Source organism: Dromiciops gliroides, chromosome 3 (assembly GCF_019393635.1).
Source record: "Dromiciops gliroides isolate mDroGli1 chromosome 3, mDroGli1.pri, whole genome shotgun sequence".
Classification (NCBI taxonomy): Eukaryota; Metazoa; Chordata; class Mammalia; order Microbiotheria; family Microbiotheriidae; genus Dromiciops; species Dromiciops gliroides.
This window is the reverse complement of record NC_057863.1, coordinates 580,018,440-580,038,781: the sequence shown is the minus strand read 5'-3', so window position 1 is coordinate 580,038,781 and position 20,342 is coordinate 580,018,440. Positions and strand designations below refer to the sequence as shown.

The 20,342-nt window shown below is 45.0% G+C and overlaps 2 protein-coding genes across 2 annotated transcripts; one reads left to right on the top strand and one right to left on the bottom strand.

Moving 5' to 3' along the window:
* Nucleotides 1-891: 891 nt before the first annotated feature.
* TOMT (transmembrane O-methyltransferase) lies at nucleotides 892-3,702 on the top strand. Its single transcript, XM_043992311.1, has 3 exons — nucleotides 892-1,624; nucleotides 2,223-2,419; nucleotides 3,200-3,702. The coding sequence occupies exons 1-3, from the start codon at nucleotides 1,318-1,320 to the stop codon at nucleotides 3,518-3,520; spliced, it is 825 nt and encodes a 274-aa protein (XP_043848246.1). The 5' UTR covers nucleotides 892-1,317; the 3' UTR covers nucleotides 3,521-3,702.
* A 1,830-nt stretch (nucleotides 3,703-5,532) lies between these two features.
* ANAPC15 (anaphase promoting complex subunit 15) lies at nucleotides 5,533-18,918 on the bottom strand. Its single transcript, XM_043992314.1, is given in 7 exon segments — nucleotides 5,533-5,778; nucleotides 6,123-6,260; nucleotides 7,369-7,428; nucleotides 13,986-14,110; nucleotides 18,773-18,820; nucleotides 18,823-18,855; nucleotides 18,858-18,918. Coding segments are annotated over 7 exon segments (498 nt in total). The 5' UTR covers nucleotides 18,904-18,918; the 3' UTR covers nucleotides 5,533-5,730.
* Nucleotides 18,919-20,342: the final 1,424 nt, after the last annotated feature.

The window sequence follows — 20,342 nt, the reverse complement described above, 5'->3', positions numbered from 1 at the left end:
AATGTTATTATGTGTATATATATGTATATATATATGTGTGCACGTGCGCATGTGTATGTGTGTATGTATGTGTATATATATATATATATAACCTATATCAGATTACCTGCTGTCTAGGGGAGGGGGGAGGGAGGGAAAAAAAATCTGAAATTGGAAAGCTTAAATAAACAAAAGTTGAGAACTATCTTTATATGTAACAGGAAAAAAATACTTTATTAAAAAAAAATGAAGAGTAAAGTGGAAAAAAACCAAAACCCCCAAAAAACCAATTGATCTGCTCTAAATTTGGATCCATTGTTTCTAGTTTTGTACTGCTTCTTCCCACCTAATTCTTTTTCTTTTTACTTTAAATAAAAATATTTATTTTTAAAAAAAGATATCTTGCAGCTCTAAGCCTATAACCAATTGACCCTATGATTTAATAGCTTTAGCTAAATGAGGCCTTAGAGTTCAATCCCCTTATGAGAAAGAAGAAAAAGGAGGAAGAAAAGTGATTTGCTCAAGATCACACATCAATTAAATGAGAGTCCAGATTTGAACCCAGGTCCAACACTACATCTGCCTCTTTCACACAGAGAAGGGAACTGGACATTTAAGTCTAGCTTTTGTGAGGGGAACTGTAGAGAGAGGGGGTCTGTGGGCTTCAGCAGCCATGATTTGGATCCAATTCCTCATTTTCTAAAAATTAGAATCCATGAGCTCAAACAGACCAGACCTGAATCCCTTAGGGGTAAACCAGGAAGCAGCTAGCCTGAGGGTGTGGGAAGAAAGCAGAGAAACAGCTCTAACTTCCACCTGGCCTATGGTAACCTGAGCTCCTACTCTCAAGTGACACTTAATAATTGAAGGTGAGTGGCCGACTCTCCTGGAGCATCTGTCTGTATACCTCATCTCCATTTCCCCCGGCTGGGGGTTCTCCACTCCTGTGCTATTCCCTGTGTCAGCCTGTGCCTCCAGATCAGGTAAGCTCTAGGAAGCCCCCAACTCCAAAGGGAGATACTGACAGAGCTAGGAATTAGAATCTAGGATTCCTGACTCATTTTTTCATCCTCTAGGAGTAAAAAGTGGTGTTTCTCAAAGTTCCAAATTTGGGAAGGAATCATTTATTTAGGAAATCTAGAAATACAATGGAAAAAGTTCTGTACTGGGAGTCAGTAGTCTTAGGTACCAGGCCTGGCTCAATGTGAGGCCATGGGGTGAGTCCCTAATCCTAAATCCAAAAAAAAGAATACTCGCCAGCAACCAGGTGCCTGACTAAGGAGATACTCTGAGGTCCTCCCTGTTACTCTACGGTTCTTGTTCCCACTGAGTAGCCTTATGTCTCCTATCCTTTCCCTCCTGCAGGACCCTGAGGGGAACAAGAACATGTCTCCTGCCATTGCACTGGCCTTCCTGCCACTAGTAGTGACCCTGCTGGCCCGATATCGCCACTACTTCCGGCTATTGGTGCGGGCTGTGTTACTTCGGGGGTTCCGTGATTGTTTGACAGGGCTACGGCCTGAGGAGCGTGCCTTCAGCTATGTGCTGACGAATGCTCTTCCTGGAGACCCCAGCCACATCCTTGCCACCTTTGACCACTGGAGCAGCCGCTGCGAGTACCTGGCCCACCTGGGACCTCTCAAAGGTTAGGCCCATACTAAACTTACCTCCTCTCTGAAGCCCTTCCTTAGGAGCCAGCCTGATACAGTTCACAGGGTCAGAGGATTTCAAGTTGAAAGAGAGCTTAGAAATCATTGGGTCAGAGACAGCTAGGTGGCATAGTAGATAGAGCACCGGCCCTGGAGTCAGGAGTACCTGAGTTCAAATCTGGCCTCAGACACTTAACCCTTACTAGCTGTGTGACCCTGGGCAAGTCACTTAACCCCAAATGCCTCACTTAAAAAAAAAATACAATAGAAATCATTGGGCCAAATAGAGGAACAGACTGGGGCCCAGAGTTATTTAAGTGCCTGCCTGCAGGTAGAAGACCTGGGACCTCAGTCCTTGTACTATCCCAGGCCGGTTTGTGCTAAAAAAACCCTGATGTGAAAAATGCCTTGGGCATAGTGGGAAATGCCACTAATTTGCTCTGGGACTTCCAGCAGCTGCCTTCTTCTCAAGACTTGAAGCTCTCTCAAGAGAGAGGTTGCGTGTTCCACCTCAAACCAGGGATTTTCTGAGGACAAGGGGCTGGGTCTCTCTGTCTCTCTCCAGTTCCAGCTTGTGGCTTGTTCTTTCCTCAGGTCAGATCCTGACCCGCCTAGTAACACAACAGGCCCCAGAATGCGTGCTAGAGCTGGGTACCCGCTGTGGCTATGCTACTCTGCTCATTGCTCAGGCCCTGCCTCTAGGCAGCAGGGTCCTCACTATTGAGATGGACCCTCGGACTGCAACTGTGGCAGAAAAAGTCATCCGCCTGGCAGGCTTTGATGAGTGCAAGGTCAGATTCCTTTCCATCCCTTCATCTCACTTTCTTTGGGGGGGGGGGGGGGGGGGAAGGGCCTGATCCACAAGTTCTCAAATTCCTAATGGCCTTGGTGTGAGTTTGTCCTTTCCTCACCTATGCTAGTCCTCCTCACATCTCCCCAATATATCCAGAGTGAGAGCCTCTTCCCTAAGGACTAAGAGGAACAAGTGAAAGTAAAACAGGAGAATGTTAGAACTATAGGGGCAGCTAGGTGGCGCAGTGGATAAAGCACCAGCCCTGGATTCAGGAGTACCTGAGTTCAAATCCAGCCTCAGACACTTGACACTTAACTAGCTGTGTGACCCTGGGCAAGTCCACCTAACCTTCATTGCCCTGACCTCTCCCCCCCAAAAAAAAGAACTGTAAGGGTTCCTTAGAACATGGAATAGTGTTAGAACTTGAAGGAACCTCAGAACATAGACCAGTATGTTGGAGCTCAAACAAATGTCTGCTGTGGACAGGACCTTAGAGACCATATTGTTCAATCACCTGATTTTTACAGAAGGGGAAACTAAGGCTTAGAGAAGGGGAAAAGCTTACTCAAGTTTATAATATAAATGACTAATCAAGCTGAAACTAGGACTTTAATTTTCCTGCTTTCTTTCCCCTACACAACCTTGTCTCCACAATCTCTGAGAGGAGAGATGACCATATAGGAATCCCCTAGAGGAAGAGGATGGGCTTTCTTCTTCTGCATTCCTTTTCCCCTCTCTCTCCTTACACTGCTACTCCTCACACATCCCCATCTGGCAGGTGGAGCTGATTGTGGGGTGCTCTGAGGAGGTGATCCCCCATCTACGGGCCCAATACAAACTCCATCAGGCTGGACTGGTGCTACTGGGGCACCGGCCTCGCTGCTACCTGAAGGACCTACAACTCCTAGAAGCCCACGCTCTGCTGCCCACCGGTGCCACTGTGCTGGCAGATCATGTGCTCTTCCCTGGGGCACCACGCTTCCTGCAGTACACCAAGGCCTGTGGTCGCTACCGCTGTCGTCTCCACCACACTGGACTTCAGTACTTCCCTGCCATCCGTGATGGTTTGGCCCAACTCACTTACTTGGGGCCAGGCTGAGGAAGGTCCATTCTTCTTAGGATCATAGGATGAAGAGCTGGAAAGGACCATACGGACCAGAGAGTTCAAACTGTCATTTACAGAGGAGAAACCTGAGGCCAAGGTTATCCATGTAATAAGTAGCAGTCTGGGCTCTGCACCCAAGCTTTCAGACCCCAAATCCAGTCCTCTGCCTACTCTAGTATGCTTCCTCCTGCCACATGGTATAATAGAAAGAACACTGCTTCCCACAGGAGGCTCTGGGAGAGAGATTGAGGGCCATAGGTAGCAATTGATAAGGCTCTCTCACTATTCTCTCTGATTCTCCTCCCTTGCCCTGTCAGGGTCTCTTTTCCCACAGCTATCTAGCCCTGCCAAGGCCTGGGCTCAGTTTTGCCCCATGGCCCCTTAGGAACCTGGAGGAAGGGAATAGGCCAGGAGGAGGGGAGATCGAAGTAGAAAGAGCATCAGTGTAGTAGAAAGAACACTGGACTTGGAGTCAAAAGATCCAGATTTGAGTCCCAGCTCTAAAGCTAGCTGGATGACCTTGGACAAGTCACTTCCCTCTCTGAGACTGTCTGGATATCTGTAAATAGAATAATACCTAAGCCACAGGGTTGTTATGAACAAAGTGTAAACCTTGAAGTACTAGGGAAATGGGGGCTATTATTACTTCCTTCTTCCTAGTCAGTCCTTAGCTCATCTGCCTGGAGACCCATTGAGGTGCCTTCCCTCATACTCCTGCCTCCCTTCTACATAGGCAAGGGTAGAAGTTTAGAAAGTCATGCCAGGACAAGGATGATATCCACCTGAAGGCCTGTTTTCCACATTCGTGGACCTCTCTGCCCATTTCTTCCCTTATCCCAAGTCCAAGTAGCCTCATTTCCCTCCTCTAGCTCTTTGTCCTCCCAAGATTCAGGCTTTATCTTGCCTTCTGCCACTTACAGGATCTTATGGAAAGGAGAGAATAGAGGTGGTAGAGTGGAAAGAATGCTAGGCCTGGGGATCATAGGATTATAGAATGTTAGAACCGGGTTTACAGGAAAAAACTACAAGTCCAAGATAGTAGCTGATATGTAGCAGGACCCAGGTCTTCTGACTCATAGTTGAATCCTTGTATATTCTACCCCACATGCCAATGCAACCATCTCCCTCACAAGTCAGACCACCTTGTCTTGAGTTCTCCTTATTAGGTGAATGATGTGGACTTTGACCTCCCTTCTCTAAGACCATCTCCTCATTTGGAACACAGAGATAACAATACTTGCAATAAATAATACTGACCCCAATACTTTCTACATGGTAAGCTGCTACAGAAATTTAAGCTATTATTAGTTCCTTTTCTCCAATGTGTTCCCAGCATCAATGTTTAGCCCTTCTACTTGGCAAGAGGTATGGCTGCCCACGTATCTACCCAGAGGCACCAGGGACCTAAATTGTGTTAAGGGGGACACCCCTATCTCTGTCTAAAACCCATGCTAGGAAGGAAGACCTGGCCCTGAATCCCTAAGAAGGCTAATCCTTTCCTAACTCATATAAGACCCTAAGTCCTTTTAGGACTTTTAGGGCCTGCTTTCAGTCTCAGGCAAGATCTCCATATTCTCCTTAATAACTCACATTTTCCTAGTACTGTAAGGTTTTACAAAGCACTTTCTTACATCAGGCTCTGAGGTAGGTAGTATAAGTATTATTAATTTCCCCATTTTACAGAAATGGAGGCTCAAGGGGGGCGGAGGCTGTTAAGTGACTTGCTCAAGGCCCATAGTCACAAAACTAGTGAATACTGGAGCCAAGATGCAGTTCAGTTCAATAAGCATTGAGCCCCCCCTCTGGATCAGCACTGTGATGGATGCTGTGGACAGAAGACAAAATTGAGCCCACCCCTCTCTGGATGCCAAGTGGAATGCCCTTTCCACCAGGCATCCTGTCCAGAAGCATAGCAGCAAGAACAGCACTCCCACATCCAGAGCAGGAAAATAGGCACTGAGGGTGAACAGGGATTCTGGAGGCATAATAGATGTGGAAAATAAGACTTTGGAAAAGAAACCACCCTGTGTCTTTATTAAAGGGGTGAGGAGGGTGGAAGGTGGGAAGGGGGTGGAGGAAAGCCAGTGGCTTGGCCAAGCAGCTCCCTTTGGGCCTTAGTGGGTAACTGTCCTGTACCCAAGAGGCCCAGAGAGAGAAGAAGACAGCTCTCGGGTCCAGTCTGCAGCACTGTCCTGCAGCCCCAGCTAGATCATCCACTGGTCCTGGTCCTGCTCAGCACCTTCCATATCCACCTGGAGAAGGGTGGAGAGAGGCAAGTAGAGATGACAGGCTTCAGGTAGCCAAAGTCACTGAGCCGACTGGGCCAGTGAAGCCTTCCCTTTCAAGCACCAGTCCATGGTGAAACTCAAAGAATCCTAGACTTAAGAGGACTTAGTTTCCAGGGATAGTAGCAAGCCACTGGCCTTGGACCCAACCCCATCCCCTTGGACTCAACAGAGGGTGCGAGGTCATAGCCCATGGTGGCTTGCAAAAGTGAGGAGCTTTGATTCAGACAGCCACCCCCTACTTCCCAACCCCTCGCCCAATGAGGCCTGAGCCATCCAGAGCTCTAGAGAGAGGAAGAATGTCAGCCTACCTCATTGATCTCCCCATCATCAGGGGATTCATTATAATCATTCATCTCATCCATGTCCTGCATGTCCTCATCATCTTCTGAGTCCTCCTCACTGTCCTCATCATCCTCGTCATCTTCTTCTTCCTCGTCATCATAATGCTGTCAGAGAAGATGGTGGACAGTTTGGGGAAGAGACGGGGGCACGGGGCTGGCCTCCTGCCTGGAAAAGGGGCTCCTGACCCCCCATCCTCCCAACGCCACACAGATCAATTCATCTGTACCCCTAGTCTCCAGTACTGGCCTTTAGTACAATGAGTTGGGAAAAAGGGGAAGAATTCCCGCTCTTTGGACACCTTCATGCCTTCTTCTCCCATGCCTGACTCAGGCTGTGCTTCCCATTAGTTCAACAGGCAATGGGCACCAGCCTATCAAGCCCCATGTCACAAGCTGTGGAAACTAGGGCCATCATCCCTCTTGTGCTCTTCACAAGGGAGAGACCAGCTTCCGACTGCTTCAGAAACACATCAGGAAACCAACGACAAAGAATTCCTTTGATCCTATTGGCAGTCTGTTTCTGTTCCCCTCTCAGAGAAGTTAGATTCTCATAGGAATTCTCTGTAAAACAATTTTTACCTTATTCCACAAATGAGCTATTAGGGAGGGGGCAGCTAGGGGGCGCAGTAGATAGAATACTGGCCCTGGAGTCAGGAGGACCTGAGTTCAAATCCGACCTCAGATACTTGACACTTACTAGCTGTGTGACCCTGGGCAAGTCACTTAATCCCAATTGCCTCATACACCCCCCCCCCAAAAAAAAAAGCTATTAGGAAGGTCTGGTTCAACCAAGAGGCAGCACACAGGAAGTAGAATCCAGAGAAACCTAGGCCCCAATTCCAACTGTGGCACTTATGAGCTGTGTGAGTGTGAATATTTGACTTACCTTCTCTGTGAAGTAGAGGACAAGAACATTCACACTATTTTGCAAAATGAGAAAATGACTTCAAAAATCTTAAAGCACTGATTAGGGCTGGGGGTGACCTCCTCAGGCACATCTCAATTCCCCCAGTTCCCTATCTCACCCTATTATTTTGGAATCTGTTTGTTCCTTGCCCTAGGGTCTCTTCTGCCTGCATACTTTTTTCCAGGATCTGTCCCTCCCACCTAACCCAGCCTTTTAGGTATCAGTTCAACTCCTTATTCCCTCTGGGTTCACGAACCCAGAAGCCACAATAAGTGTCTCTGTGACCAAAAGATTTGCTGGGCTCACCTCTGAAGCTGGTTTCCCAATGGGTACTAGGTTGTTGTCTCTCTCAGCAATACTCTGGAGCTGTGGGGGGAAAATTGTACAACAGAGCAGGAGAGGATGGTCACAGAAGTGATAAGGAGTGTTTGTATTGCTTCCAGATCCTCACCCCAAAAGAGGAGACAATCTCTATCCCCCTGGGACATACTGCCCCCATCCATCTGTTCTCTCATGACCTTAGACTTATTATTTCCAAGGTAAGAGAGAAAATGGTCTGAAGGAAGCATGGCTGAGTTTTAATAGTAGGTATAACCACAGTTCTGAAAAGAGATGTTAGGGGGCAGCTAGGTGGTACAATGGATAAAGCACTGGCCCTGGATTCAGGAGGACCTGAGTTCAAATCTGACCTCAGACACTTGACACTTACTAGCTATGTGACCCTGGGCAAGTCACTTAACCCTCATAGACCAGCCCCGCCCCCCCCCAAATACATGTGATGAAAAGAGATGCTGAAGTAGGCAGGTTGTTGCTAAGTAATCAAATACTGACAAAATTAGCCATTAAAACTGTTATTGATGTCCTCCCTGGCACTGAAAGTTGGCAGCTCAGGGATAGGAAGAAGGAGCAGGAGCTGGAGTCCTATTCTCACAGCTCACCAGCACCTAGTTTGTCAAATCTACTTTAGAGAAGGTGATCCTAGAGCAGGAATGGGCTTTGGGCCAAGTGTTCACTCACAAATACACAGAAAGGGGGCAGCTAGATGGCGTGGTGGATAGAGCACTGGCCCTGGATTCAGGAGGACCTGAGTTCAAATCTGGCCTCAGACACTTAACACTTACTAGCTGTGTGACCCTGGGCAAGTCACAAAACCCCAATTGCCTCACCAAAAAACAAAACAAAACCAAAAACAAATACACAGAAAGGAATGGGGGAGTGAGTGAGCCTTATTTTCATCAGAATTGGCTCAAAGAGGGAATAACATAAACACTCAAGTGAGTATAGTAATATATTTTGCCCTGAGGGAAAGTGGGAGAGGAAGGGGAAAACGGAGGGAGAGGTGAAGGAAGGGAGGGCAGATTGGGGAAGAGGGCAGTAAAAAAGCAAAACACTTTTGAGGAGGGATAGGATGAAGGAAGATAGAAAACAGAGTAAATATCAAGGGGAGGGAATAGGATGAAGGGTAATACAGTTAGCAATAGTAACTGTGAAAGATATGATGAGCAGGATGCTATCAGAAGGACATATGAAAAATGCAAACCATCAACAGAGGAAGAACTGATGGTATTTGACTACAGATTGAAATATAATTTTATTTGTTCCTCTTGCTAAAGTTATTCTGTCTATTTTCTTTTACAACTTGAGTAATGTGAAGATGCTTGGCATAACTGCACATGTATGACTTATATTGAATTGCTTGATTCCATAGGGAGGGTTGAGGAGGGAGGGAAAAAGAAAATTTAGAACATAAAGGTTTTTTTTGTTTTGTTTGTTTGTTTGTTTTGTGCGGCAATGAGGGTTAAGTGACTTGCCCAGGGTCACACAGCTAGTGTCAAGTATCTGAGGCCCGATTTGAACTCAGGTCCTCCTGAATCCAGGGCTGGTGCTTTATCCACTGTGCCACCTAGCTGCCCCTAGAACACAAAGTTTTTAAAAAAAATCAATGTGAAGTGGTAGCTAGGTGGATAGAGCACTGGCTCTGGATTCAGGAGGACCTGTCCAGGAGGACACTTAATACTTACTAGCTGTGTGACCCTGAGCAAGTCACTTAACCCCAATTGCCTCACCCCCCCCCAAAAAAAAATCAAGGTGAAGAAATGATGAGCAGGTGAATTTCAGAGAAACCTGGAAGGACTTACATGAACTGATGCTGGGTGAGATGAGCAGAACCAGGAGAACATTGTACACAGTATCAACAACATTGTGTATTGATTGGCTGTGATAGATTTGATTTTGGTTCAGGATAGTTTCAGGGAAAATGCTCTCCAAATACAGATAGTGGGAAATGTGGAGTCTGGATGCAGATTGCACCATATTATTTCTACTTTTTTTGTTTTCCTCTTATGAGGTTGTTCCCTTTTGCTCTGATTCTTCTTTCACAGCATGGCTAATGCAGTAATATGTTTGGTGTGATTATACATATATAGCCTATACTGGATTGCTTGCTGTCTTGAAGAGGAGGGAGGGAGGGAAGGGAGGGAGAAGGATTTGAAATTGGAAATCTTATAGAAACAAATGTTGAAAACTATCTCTACATGTAACTAGAAAATAATAATACTATATTAAAAACCAAAAAATCAAATACATGCCTATGACCATACAAAGAGTTTTTAACTATTTCATTGGAGGAAAGTGTTCTCAGACCTCACCCCACTGGCCGGGAGAAAACAATGGCTAGCAGGGACACCCTTCTCCCATGCCTTTCCTCTTTCCCCTCCCCCAACTGGAACTTCCCAGGTACCTTGGAGTCTCTCGGCAGGACGAGTGACATGACTATTCACATTACTTGGATGACATTGGAGTTATCAACTATCAGGCTTGCAGGGAGATGAGAAATCATCAGGCCTTACCAATTTCCCTTGCCGCTATGAGCCCAAGACAGGGCCCTGTCATCTGACCTGCTGGTGTACACTTAGGACCAACCCCTGGGCCTTGCCATCTACCCAGAAGCTGAACTCTTTACCTATGTGTTTTATCTCATGATTAGGCTGTGAGCTCCATGAAAGCAGGAACTGTGGTGTTTCTTTGGTTTTTTTGTTGTCCTCTGTATCTCTAGTGCTTAGCATAGCATTTGGCACATAGTAAATGCTTGATAAATTATTTTTCATTCATACATTCACTCACTCATTCATTCATTTAAATGGGAGAGATGAGAAACCTACTGTCCTCAATGTTAAATTTCACTTCAAACCCTAATTCCAGGGGCAGCTAGGTGGCACAGTGGATAAAGCACCAGCCCTTTCTTCAGGAGGGCTTGAGTTCAAATCTGGCCTTAGACACTTGCAACTGACTAGCTGTGTCACCCTGGGCAAGTCACTTAACCCTCTTTGTCCTGCAAAAACAAACAAACAAAAAACAAACAAACCCTAATTCCAAAAGCTCAGCTCAGAAAACATATTTCCTAACTAGTGTAGTAGGAGAGAATTAGCCCTGGATTTAGCTGAGAGGGGCCTAGGCTCCAACCCCAGCTCTGTGACCCCAAGCCTGTCACCTTCTTTCTCTGAGCTTATTTCTCTGTAAAGCAGAGTTCATAATGTTCGGATTACCTCCTTCAGAGGGTTGTTGAACAGAAAGTTCTCTGTAAATATTAAAACACCATAGAAAGGGGAGTCATCATCACACTGGGAAAAGGTCATATGCTACTCTGCCCTTCCCGGTGATGTTTCCATGACCCCTAGGCTTGGTCCTTCCTTTTCACCAACAGCACCATAACCTCCCCCTCCCAATCAAGGTTCCACATTCCCTGCCTGAGACTTTGTTTCATGTGGGAATGCCTTCCCTTTTAGACTTGGTGTCTCTAAATTCTTTGCTCCTTCAAGGCCTAGTTCAAGGTCCACCTTTTCTGGAGACTACATGATTTGGTAGAGGAAGCCCTCAGTATGTATCCTGTTCCTTATGACCTGTGTGTCTTTGGGCAAGGCAAAACCATTACTCATCTCAGTTCCCTCCTATGTAAAATAAGAGAATCAGTCAAATTAGCACAGAGATGACAAAAGACAAAAATGGTAAATGTTGGAGGAATTTTATGAAGAGAGGCTTATGAATACACTGTTGGGGCGGCTAGGTGGCGCAGTGGATAAAGCACCGGCCCTGGATTCAGGAGTACCTGAGTTCAAATCCGGCCTCAGACACTTAACACTTACTAGCTGTGTGACCCTGGGCAAGTCACTTACCCCAATTGCCTCACTTAAAAAACAAAAACAAAAAACAAAAAAAAAAGGCAATTGATGAATACACTGTTGCTGGTGCTATAAATTGGTCACACCCTTCTAGAAAACAATTTGGAATTATATTTTTTGTCCATATCCTTTGACCCAGAGATCCTACCCTCTGACACAAAACACAAGGAAGTTGGAGAGAAAGGTCCCACATATACAAAAATATTTATGACATCTTTTTGTTGTAGCAAAGAATTGGGAGGCAAGTGCTGTGAGGGACGTTCCATCCAGAGCATACAATGAACTAAAACTAGAACTTGGTTCTCAGGATTTAGAGCTGGCAGGGAACTTTGAGACTACCTACTTCAACAGCTTCAAGTTGAAAGGGACTTTAGGTCAGCCCTCTCGTTTTACAGATTAGGAAACTGAGACCCAAAGAAATCGAAGCGACTTGCCCAATGTCCTAGACATAGTCAGTAGCAGAGCCAAGCCTCAAATCCAAATTCTCTGACTCTAAGTACTCTGAACTTATGGCTTGTGCTCATTTTACTTAACTGTTTCGGCTTCCTTGGTCCCACTCCTGGTAATTCTTTCATCACACTGGTAGAGAAACAGAGATGCAGACAACAGAAGGAGGGGCTTGCCCAAAGTCAAGTAGAAGGAAGGGAAGAAGTTGTACCAGGAGGTAGATGGAGGCCCATCACAGGAGAGAATAAGAACTACAGACCATTATATTTGATTTTTTAAATCCTTTTTGGTCTTGAGACCAATTCATCTTCCCTCTTGAGGCTTCACATGTAGGCAATTTGAGAGCATTGTCCTCATCTGAGTTTGTGTTTGGCTCTTCCCTGTTGACACAGAAGCTCTCAATGGTGAGAGCTCTTTTTTGTTTCTTACTCATATTGTAGCTTATTTTTTTTTAAATTGAGGTCCACCCCTTGGGCAGTAGAGTCACTGTTTCAAGCTTCTTATTCTGGGAGATAAGGGCTGTGTCGTTGGCTTTCTACTCTGAGGTCTCTATGGCTTGTGGATTTCTCACAGCCCTGTGCTTGCTCCCGGCATGATGGGATGGCCAGGCCTTGTCGCACCTGTCCTGTGGGTGGCCCCCTAACTAGCAGCCTGCCCTCTCAGCTGGTGCTGGTGGATCTCACCACTGGCCTGCTGCGCCACCAGCCCACTGAGCCAAGATCAAGGGACCTCAGTTGCTCTGCTGTGGCCTTTCGCTTCCCACTGACTTGCCCTGACCCCCTCCACACTGAGCTGTGCTGAGGTGCACTGCACTCCCCACCTGCCCGAGTGAGACCAACCTTTCCTGAAGTCTTTTAAATTATCTCAGTCTTTTTGTAGGTTCTGTAGTTTCAGAATCTGTTCAGAGGCTTGATTTAATGTTCTTTTTGAGGGAACCAAAGGAGAGCTCAAGCAACTTGCTAGCTTCTTTCCACCATCTTGGCTCTTATGTGTAATCAAGACAATTCTCTAATTTTCAACAGAAGGACCTGGGTCTCAAAAAAATGATGTGAACTACTCCAAATCACAGAAGTGTTCTATTCAAGATTTAAGCCTAGGTTCTCAAATTCAGGGTTCTTTCAACAAATATTCAACTCAATCCCCTCTTTTTGTAGAGGAGGAAACTTAAGATCAAGAGAAAGGAAGGGACTTGCCCAGGGAACTGTGTTGTCAGTGGCAGAATTGGGATTTGAATGTAGGTTGCCTGATGTTCAGCCCAGGACCATTTCCACTACATCATGCTGTTACCTTTCTTTACATGGTAAGACATGGATGATGTGAGAAAATAATTATTAATAATTGATTTCTTGGGGCAGCTAGGTGGCGCAGTGGATAGAGCACCGGCCCTGGAGTCAGGAGTACCTGAGTTCAAATCTGGCCTCAGACACTTAACACACACTTACTAGCTGTGTGACCCTGGGCAAGTCACTTAACCCCAATTGCCTCACTAAAAAAATAAATAAATAATTGATTTCTTGGGGGACCCAAATATCACTTTCTCAGTCCTTTCTTCCCCTCACTCCAAAAAGTGCAGTTCTTCTGGAGAAATTTCATCAAATCTCATCTGGGATAAACCCAGGGGAACAAAAGGAATGGAGACAGATTCTAGATGGGTGAAGGACTGATGAGATTAAACCACACCTAGATAATGGACTTGGCCTTGAGCAACCTGAGTTAAGGGGGTTCTGCATTCTTTTCCCTGATGTAATCTCTAGAATTCATTTTAATGTAGACAACCTTCAACCAATGGAATTGAATGTTGCTAACCAATTAGATATGTTTAATGTATAATGACTCACCTCTATCAAAAGAAAATAAAAACCCTTGGAAAAAACCCAACTCTATTGGGGGCTTCTGAACTTCTCTAGGTTAGCTGAGACCACATGGTCTCTGTCTCTCTTGTCAACTCTCTTGGGTCTCCTTGAGATCACATACTGGGAGATAGCATGGATCTGGGGCTTTTCTCTGGCATGCTAAAGCTCTCTTCCTGCTTTCTCTACTATGAGAAGTTAGGGACACACCTGGTTAATCCTTTACTGGTATAATATTAACAAACTAATCATATGCTTACCCCAAATTGGTAGCAATAGCAATTAATTTTCAATAACACAGAGATATTGAATTTCTGTACGAATGAACAAGGCAATTGGCACTATAGCTATACTCCTTAAGGTCCCCTTTCTTGGTCTGATTCTTTCCTTTTTTAAGGGCCCTGACAGAAGAGGAAAGGGGATGTGTGCTTGGGGCCCAACAACTCACCCAAGCCTGATGCTGCTGTTCTTGCTGTTGTAATTCGTTTTCATCCACACAGGGTCGGTCCAAGTTAAACCATAGAGACTCAGTAACACGTGGAAGTAGTGAGGGGAACAGGGTAGACATGGCTCCTAGAGAAAATAATGGACCCAGAGGGATATGAGAGGTTAGTTTGGAACCTTGTGGCATAAAAGGGGATGGAAAACAGACAACTCCATCCCTGACCCTTTTCTCATTAGGAAAAGCAATCAAAGTTGGTTTTTTTTGAGGGGAGGGGGGGCAGCTAGGTGGCTCAGTGGATAGAGTACTGGCTCTGGAGTCAGGAGGATATGAGTTCAAATCCAGCCTCAGACACTTGACACTAGATGTGTGACTGTGGGCAAGTCACTTTACCCCAATTGCCTCACCCTCCAAAAAAAGTTATTTTTTCTGTGGCAAATAACTAGAAATGAGGAGCTATTCATCAATTAGAGAATGACTAAACAAATTATGACATATGAATATAGTGGAATATTTTTGCACTCTAAGAAATTGTGAAAAGGAGAGTTTTAAAGAAATCTGGAGGGGGCAGCTAGGTGGTGCAGTGGATAGAGCACTGGCCCTGGATTCAGGAGGACCTCAGTTCAAATCCAGCCTCAGACATTTGACACTTACTAGCTGTTGTGACCCTGGGCAAGTCACTTAACCCTCACTGCCCTGCAAAAAATAAATATATATTTTTTTTAATCTGGAAAGATTTATATAAACTAATGCAGAGTGAAGAGAGCAGAACCAAGAGATTAATTTATACAATAATTATAACATTGTTAAGACAAAACAACTTTGAAAGACTTAAGAATTCTGGTTAATGCAATGACTAACCATGATAGCAGAAGACCAATGATGAAGTGAGCTACCTACCTCATGATAGGGAGGTGATAAGACTCAAAACACAGCATAAGACATACATTTTTAGATATGGCCAATGCAGTTTGCATATTTGTTACAAGATTTTTCATCTATTTTTTTTTCAATTTGAGGGTTGGGTGGAAGAATTAGGAAATAAATACCTGTTAATTTTCAAAAAGAAAAGAAGCTAAGGTCAGAGAAAAAAGCAAAAAGGCCAGAGGGAAACAAAAAGGAGTCTGGGAACAGTGCCACAATATGAGGAATAGCATTAGACTCACAGAATAGAACTTTATAGAGCTGGATGGGATCTTTCCTTCCTTAGAAATTCTGCTTCATACTAGTTTTTCTTTCTTTTTTTGCAGAGCAATTGGGGTTAAGTTACTTGCCCAGGGTTACACAGCTAGTAAGTGTCAAGTGTCTGAGGTCATATTTGAACTCAGGTCCTCCTGAATCCAGGGCAAGTGCTTTATCCACTGCACCACCTCGCTGCCTTGTACTAGTTTTTCTTATGGCCTTTATCACATCTTTATCTGAGGTTAAAGTGAGCCCTACACTGGGAGAAAAGATACATAGATTCTAGTTCTGGATCTATCACTGGCTATATCACCTTGAAAATTCTTTTTCCTTCTTGGAACTTATTTTCTCCACTTCCCCATTACTTAAAATGCCCTCTAATGAGTCTATGGTATCTGAAATGTGAAATTCTTTCTAATGATGCAGATTACAATCCATCCATGCCTGCCAATCATCCTAGGCTATGTTCATTTATGTCCTGCCAAAAGTGTTCACAAAAGATTGACAATAGGTGTTCTTCATCCACTTGATTTGTGCAGTATGGATAGTTGGGCCAAATTCTTTTGATTACAAATCTCATTTAGGAGGCCCTGCTATATTCTGGGGTTTGATGCAATTGGCACAATGTCATCAGCAAAAAAAGGAGCATTTGAAAGACCTCTGTATCTACAGAAAATCTCTCTTCAATAAGAACTCTGCTAGGGGCAGCTAGGTGGCACAGTGGATAGAGCACCGGCCCTGGTGTCAGGAGGACCTGAGTTCAAATCTGGCCTCAGACCCCTAACACTTACTAGCTGTGTGACCCTGGGCAAGTCACTTAACCCCAACTGCCTCACTTAAAAAAAAAAAAAAAAGAACTCTGCTAGATCTTTCTTATGACACTGTGAAACACCTTTGGCAAATATGAAGCTTATTTTATGTCTTACTTGATATTAAAGATCACAGGGTAAGCCAAAGTTATTATCTCTGTTGTTATATCTCAGGCCTCCCTTTGGACTACTCAATCAAATGCATTTTTATAATAAAGAATAAATATTTTCTATGTCTTTCAGTTAATTATGTGATAGTAAAGATGTAGTATATCACTTGAGAAAACCTTGTTCCCTTCTGATGACTTCATATCAAAGATATTCTGCATGCAAGAGGTTATTTTCATAAAAATTTAAAATATTGTATATGGGGGGAAAGATATGTCAATAGTTATGGTGGTTTTGCAAATGCCTTTCTTTTTTCAGTAATCATGAAGCCTGAGATTTTTCCAATACCTTTTACTATCTTCTCCTTCAGATATTTTAAGGATCAATAGTCAGTGCCTTCAAAATTGTTACCTCCATCACTGATCCTCTTTGTATATACTTGGTCTGGTTCAGATGCTTTTTCCATCTTGTTTTATTAAGTGTCATTTTCACTTCTTCCCATCTAGTACTGTGGTTAGATTCTAAATGTGGTAATTTTATTGTTCTTGATGTTAAAAAGTTTATCACAAAAATATTGGAAGCTTTATTTAAATGATCTGTGCTGTCCTCCGTTTTTGAATATTTTATGACATGATGCTGCACATAATCTTTCACAATCTTTCTTTGAAAGATTTTAAAGATGAGATTATACTCTTTTTTTTTTCTTTGCAGGGCAATTGGGGTTAAGTGACTTGCCCAGAGGGGCTGCTAGGTGGCGCAGTGGATAGAGCACCGGCTTTGGAGTCAGGAGTACCCGAGTTCAAATCCGGCCTCAGACACTTAACACTTACTAGCTGTGTGACCTTGGGCAAGTCACTTAACCCCAATTGCCTCACTAAAAAAAAAAAAGTGACTTGCCCAGGGTCACACAACTAGAAAGTATTAAGTGTCTGAGGCCGGATTTGAACTCGGGTACTCCTGAATCCAGGGCCGGTGCTCTATCCACTGCACCACCTAGCTGCCCCGATGAGATATTCTAAACCAGTGATGGTGCCCCTGATTTCCACATTTCTCTGCTTAGTAAAGCAATCCACTGTCTGATAATTGAGGTACTTTTAGGGCTCTTTTGGCTTCCTTGTTATGGCACCTGGTTTGCATTAGTCAAATTTCTAAATGAAACTGTACTAATTGGTATGCTATCACTTCCTCTATGGTAGTTAGGGTAGCACAGTGGATAGAGGGCTGGGACTGGAGTCACGAAGATTCATCTTCCTGTGTTCAAATCTGGTCTCAGCCATTTACCAGCTGTGTGACCAAGGGCAAGTCACTTAACCCTATTTGCCTGTTTCCTCATCTGTAAAGTGAGCTGGAGGAGGAAATGGCAAACCACTCCAGTATCTTTGCCAAGACAACCCCAAATATGGTTATGAAGGTGAGGACACCACTGAAAAAAAACGACTGAACAAAAAGTCTTATCCCAGAAAAATAGTCCCATCAACTAACTCCCTACCTCTCCAAGGGGAGATAATTGCACTTGCCATTTAAACTTGCTTTTCTAGTAAACCTTTGTAGATGATAAACAATAATCTGAGTCTGGCAGAAAAATTACTTACGTTTTCACCAGGACAGTTTGAATCTGAATATCGAAAGGGGCAAGGGACTCTGTAGTCCCATTCCCTCATTTGTATATGAGACTTTCTTGTTCTTGTTCAGTCCTTTCAGTCCCTACGGACTCTTCCTGACTCCGTATGGGGTTTTCTTGGCAGATACTGAAGTGGTTTGCCATTTCCTTCTCCAGCTCATTTTACTGATGAGGAAAAGATGCAAACAGGGTTAGGTGACTTGCTAGTGTGTGAGGCCACATTTGAACTCGGGAAGATGAGTCTTCCTGACTGCAGTGCCTGCACTTTATCCATTTAGCCACCTAGATGCCCAGATAAGGCCTAGAAAAGTGAAATGCCTCACTCAAAGTAGCAGAACCGGGATATGAACCCTTTTAAAATTCCAAATCCCATGTTAAATCGTCTACACCTACGCGATTTGAACTCAGGTCTCCGGACTCACAGGCCAATGCTCTTTGCCTAAAATCAAATCGAGCTCAGACGGGAAACCACGAAGGTTTACAGGAGACTATGTCGGGATACAGGGACGACGCTGCCTAGGGACCAAGGGGAGCCCAGGGAACATCCTAAAAATATCAGGAAGCCTTAGGGATTAAGGGGATTATGGGGAAAGTAAGGCGGGAGAGCGGAAAATGGGAAGGGAAAGGGCGTGGTCATGAGAGAGCCGAAGAAGAGGCAAGAGTTGGGGCCCAGGAAAGTGACCGAACCAAGGGAAGGGTAGCATTCAGGTTGGGGGCGTGCCTGGACGGAGGACGCCCAGGGCCAGGCGGAAGGCGGGGCTTCGGGTAAGAGCATGTCCTACCAGGATGGAAAAGCACAAGGGGCGGAGCCTAGGACAAGGAGATTGGGTCAAAGGCCTGGAGAGGAGGGTTTGTTTCCAGGTGACGGAGAGCAAGGCCAATGAAAAGAAGTCATGAGGCAAGGGGCGTGGCTTCGGAAATGGGGATGTGGCCAATAAGTGCACCCAACCAACCCCAGTGAACGAGATAGGGGCAGAAAGGATCACTCTCTGGACTGGAGATAGGGTTGGGAACGTGGGGCTCCCCTTGGAGAATCCCGTAGCTCCATCCATGGACCCGCTGCCCTTACTCACCGCGCCAGGAAGTAGTAGCCGGTGGCGACCCGGAAATACTTCAGTCTCTCTAGCAGAAGGATGTGCCCGTACCTGACAAAGATTCGCTCAAGCGTATCCCCTCCACAATCTCCTTCCCTAGGGAAGCGCATGCGCGAACCGAGGTATTGAGCGCTATGCCTCCCCCCGCCCCAATACGGTATCTAGCGTGATGTCGTCTCCCACAAGGGGTTTAGTGGTTGGCCCAGTGCGCTAGCCCCGCCCCTTTCCCCTGCTCCAATTGTTTATGCTCACCCCCAACCCTCTCACTTCTAACTGCTCTGGCCTTCAAAGGCTGTGCGACTCCGCCCCCATCCTGGGCGTTAACCGCGGCTCTTAATTTACCTCGGTGGCGACTGGCCCTTGAGAGCTCGAGGTGTGTCTTCTTTCTGTGTCCCTTCAAGACTAATTCACCCCCAAGAAAAGGGAAGCGGCTTCTGAGAATTCAAAAAATACCACCTCCCTCTTTGCGCAAATGGAAGAACCACGGCCCTGGGAGTCAGGTGGGCGACTGGTGTGAGGAACCCAGGTTCCGGGATGAGTTAAATTAAAACAAAACATTTATGAAATAGATATCTGGACATAACAAAACCGCAACTGCCCCCAGGCCTATACAGATTTAATGACTAAAGGAGACTCTAGGTGCTGAGAGGAGCAGGAGAGGACTCATGTCAAGAGGCAACAAGCATTTATCAAACGATGAAAGTGTGTCAGACAGAGTACTTAGTGCTGGGAATAGAAATAATGCCAACAGAAAGGCCTTGCCCACTAAGCTGTTAACTTCTAATCGGGTAATACTACACATAAAAGGAAACTGATGGGGTGGAAGGGGCCTAAAGGCTGAGTGAACTTTCTGAGTGGGAAAACCAGGAGGGGAGTGAATTTCCAGGGGATGTCATGTGTAAGGAACAGCAAGAAGGTCAGTTGGGGAGTTATCAAATGGATAAATTTGGAAAGCCATTTTGGTGCCAACATTTAAGCACCAGGCAACTTTGCTCAGATTCACAAAGAAAGACAAAAATAGTACCTGCTCTGCAGGACCTCAAAGTATAAAAGGGTGAACAAGATGGAAATAACTATGTACAAACAAGATATATACAGGATAAAGAGGTGGGGATCTCAGAGAGAAGGCACTGAGATTAAGGGAATTGGCATATGTACAAAGATCTTTATAGCAGTTTTTTTGCAGTGGCAAAGAAATGGAAACTTGAGTGCCCATTAATGGGGAAAGTCCTGAACAAGTTATGGTATTTTATTGTGCTGTGAAAAATAATGAACAAAAAAGAAAGAATGAAGGGAGGTTTTGGCTTAAGCCAGGCTGAGCCAGAAGCACCGCCACCGAGCCCAGACAACGTGAGTCATTCAATTTAGCTAGCCGGCTGGGGAGGATGTCTGCAGCCCCTGTTGGTGCTTGCAGACGCGCCGGCTGTCCAGAGGAAACTGGAGTCTATAAGCAGAATCCCCTGGTTTCCGTCAAAAAAGATTAATTTAGGAGAGAATGTACAATACATGGCCATGAGAAAAGCACTAAGAGTGGCAAAACCTTGTTAAG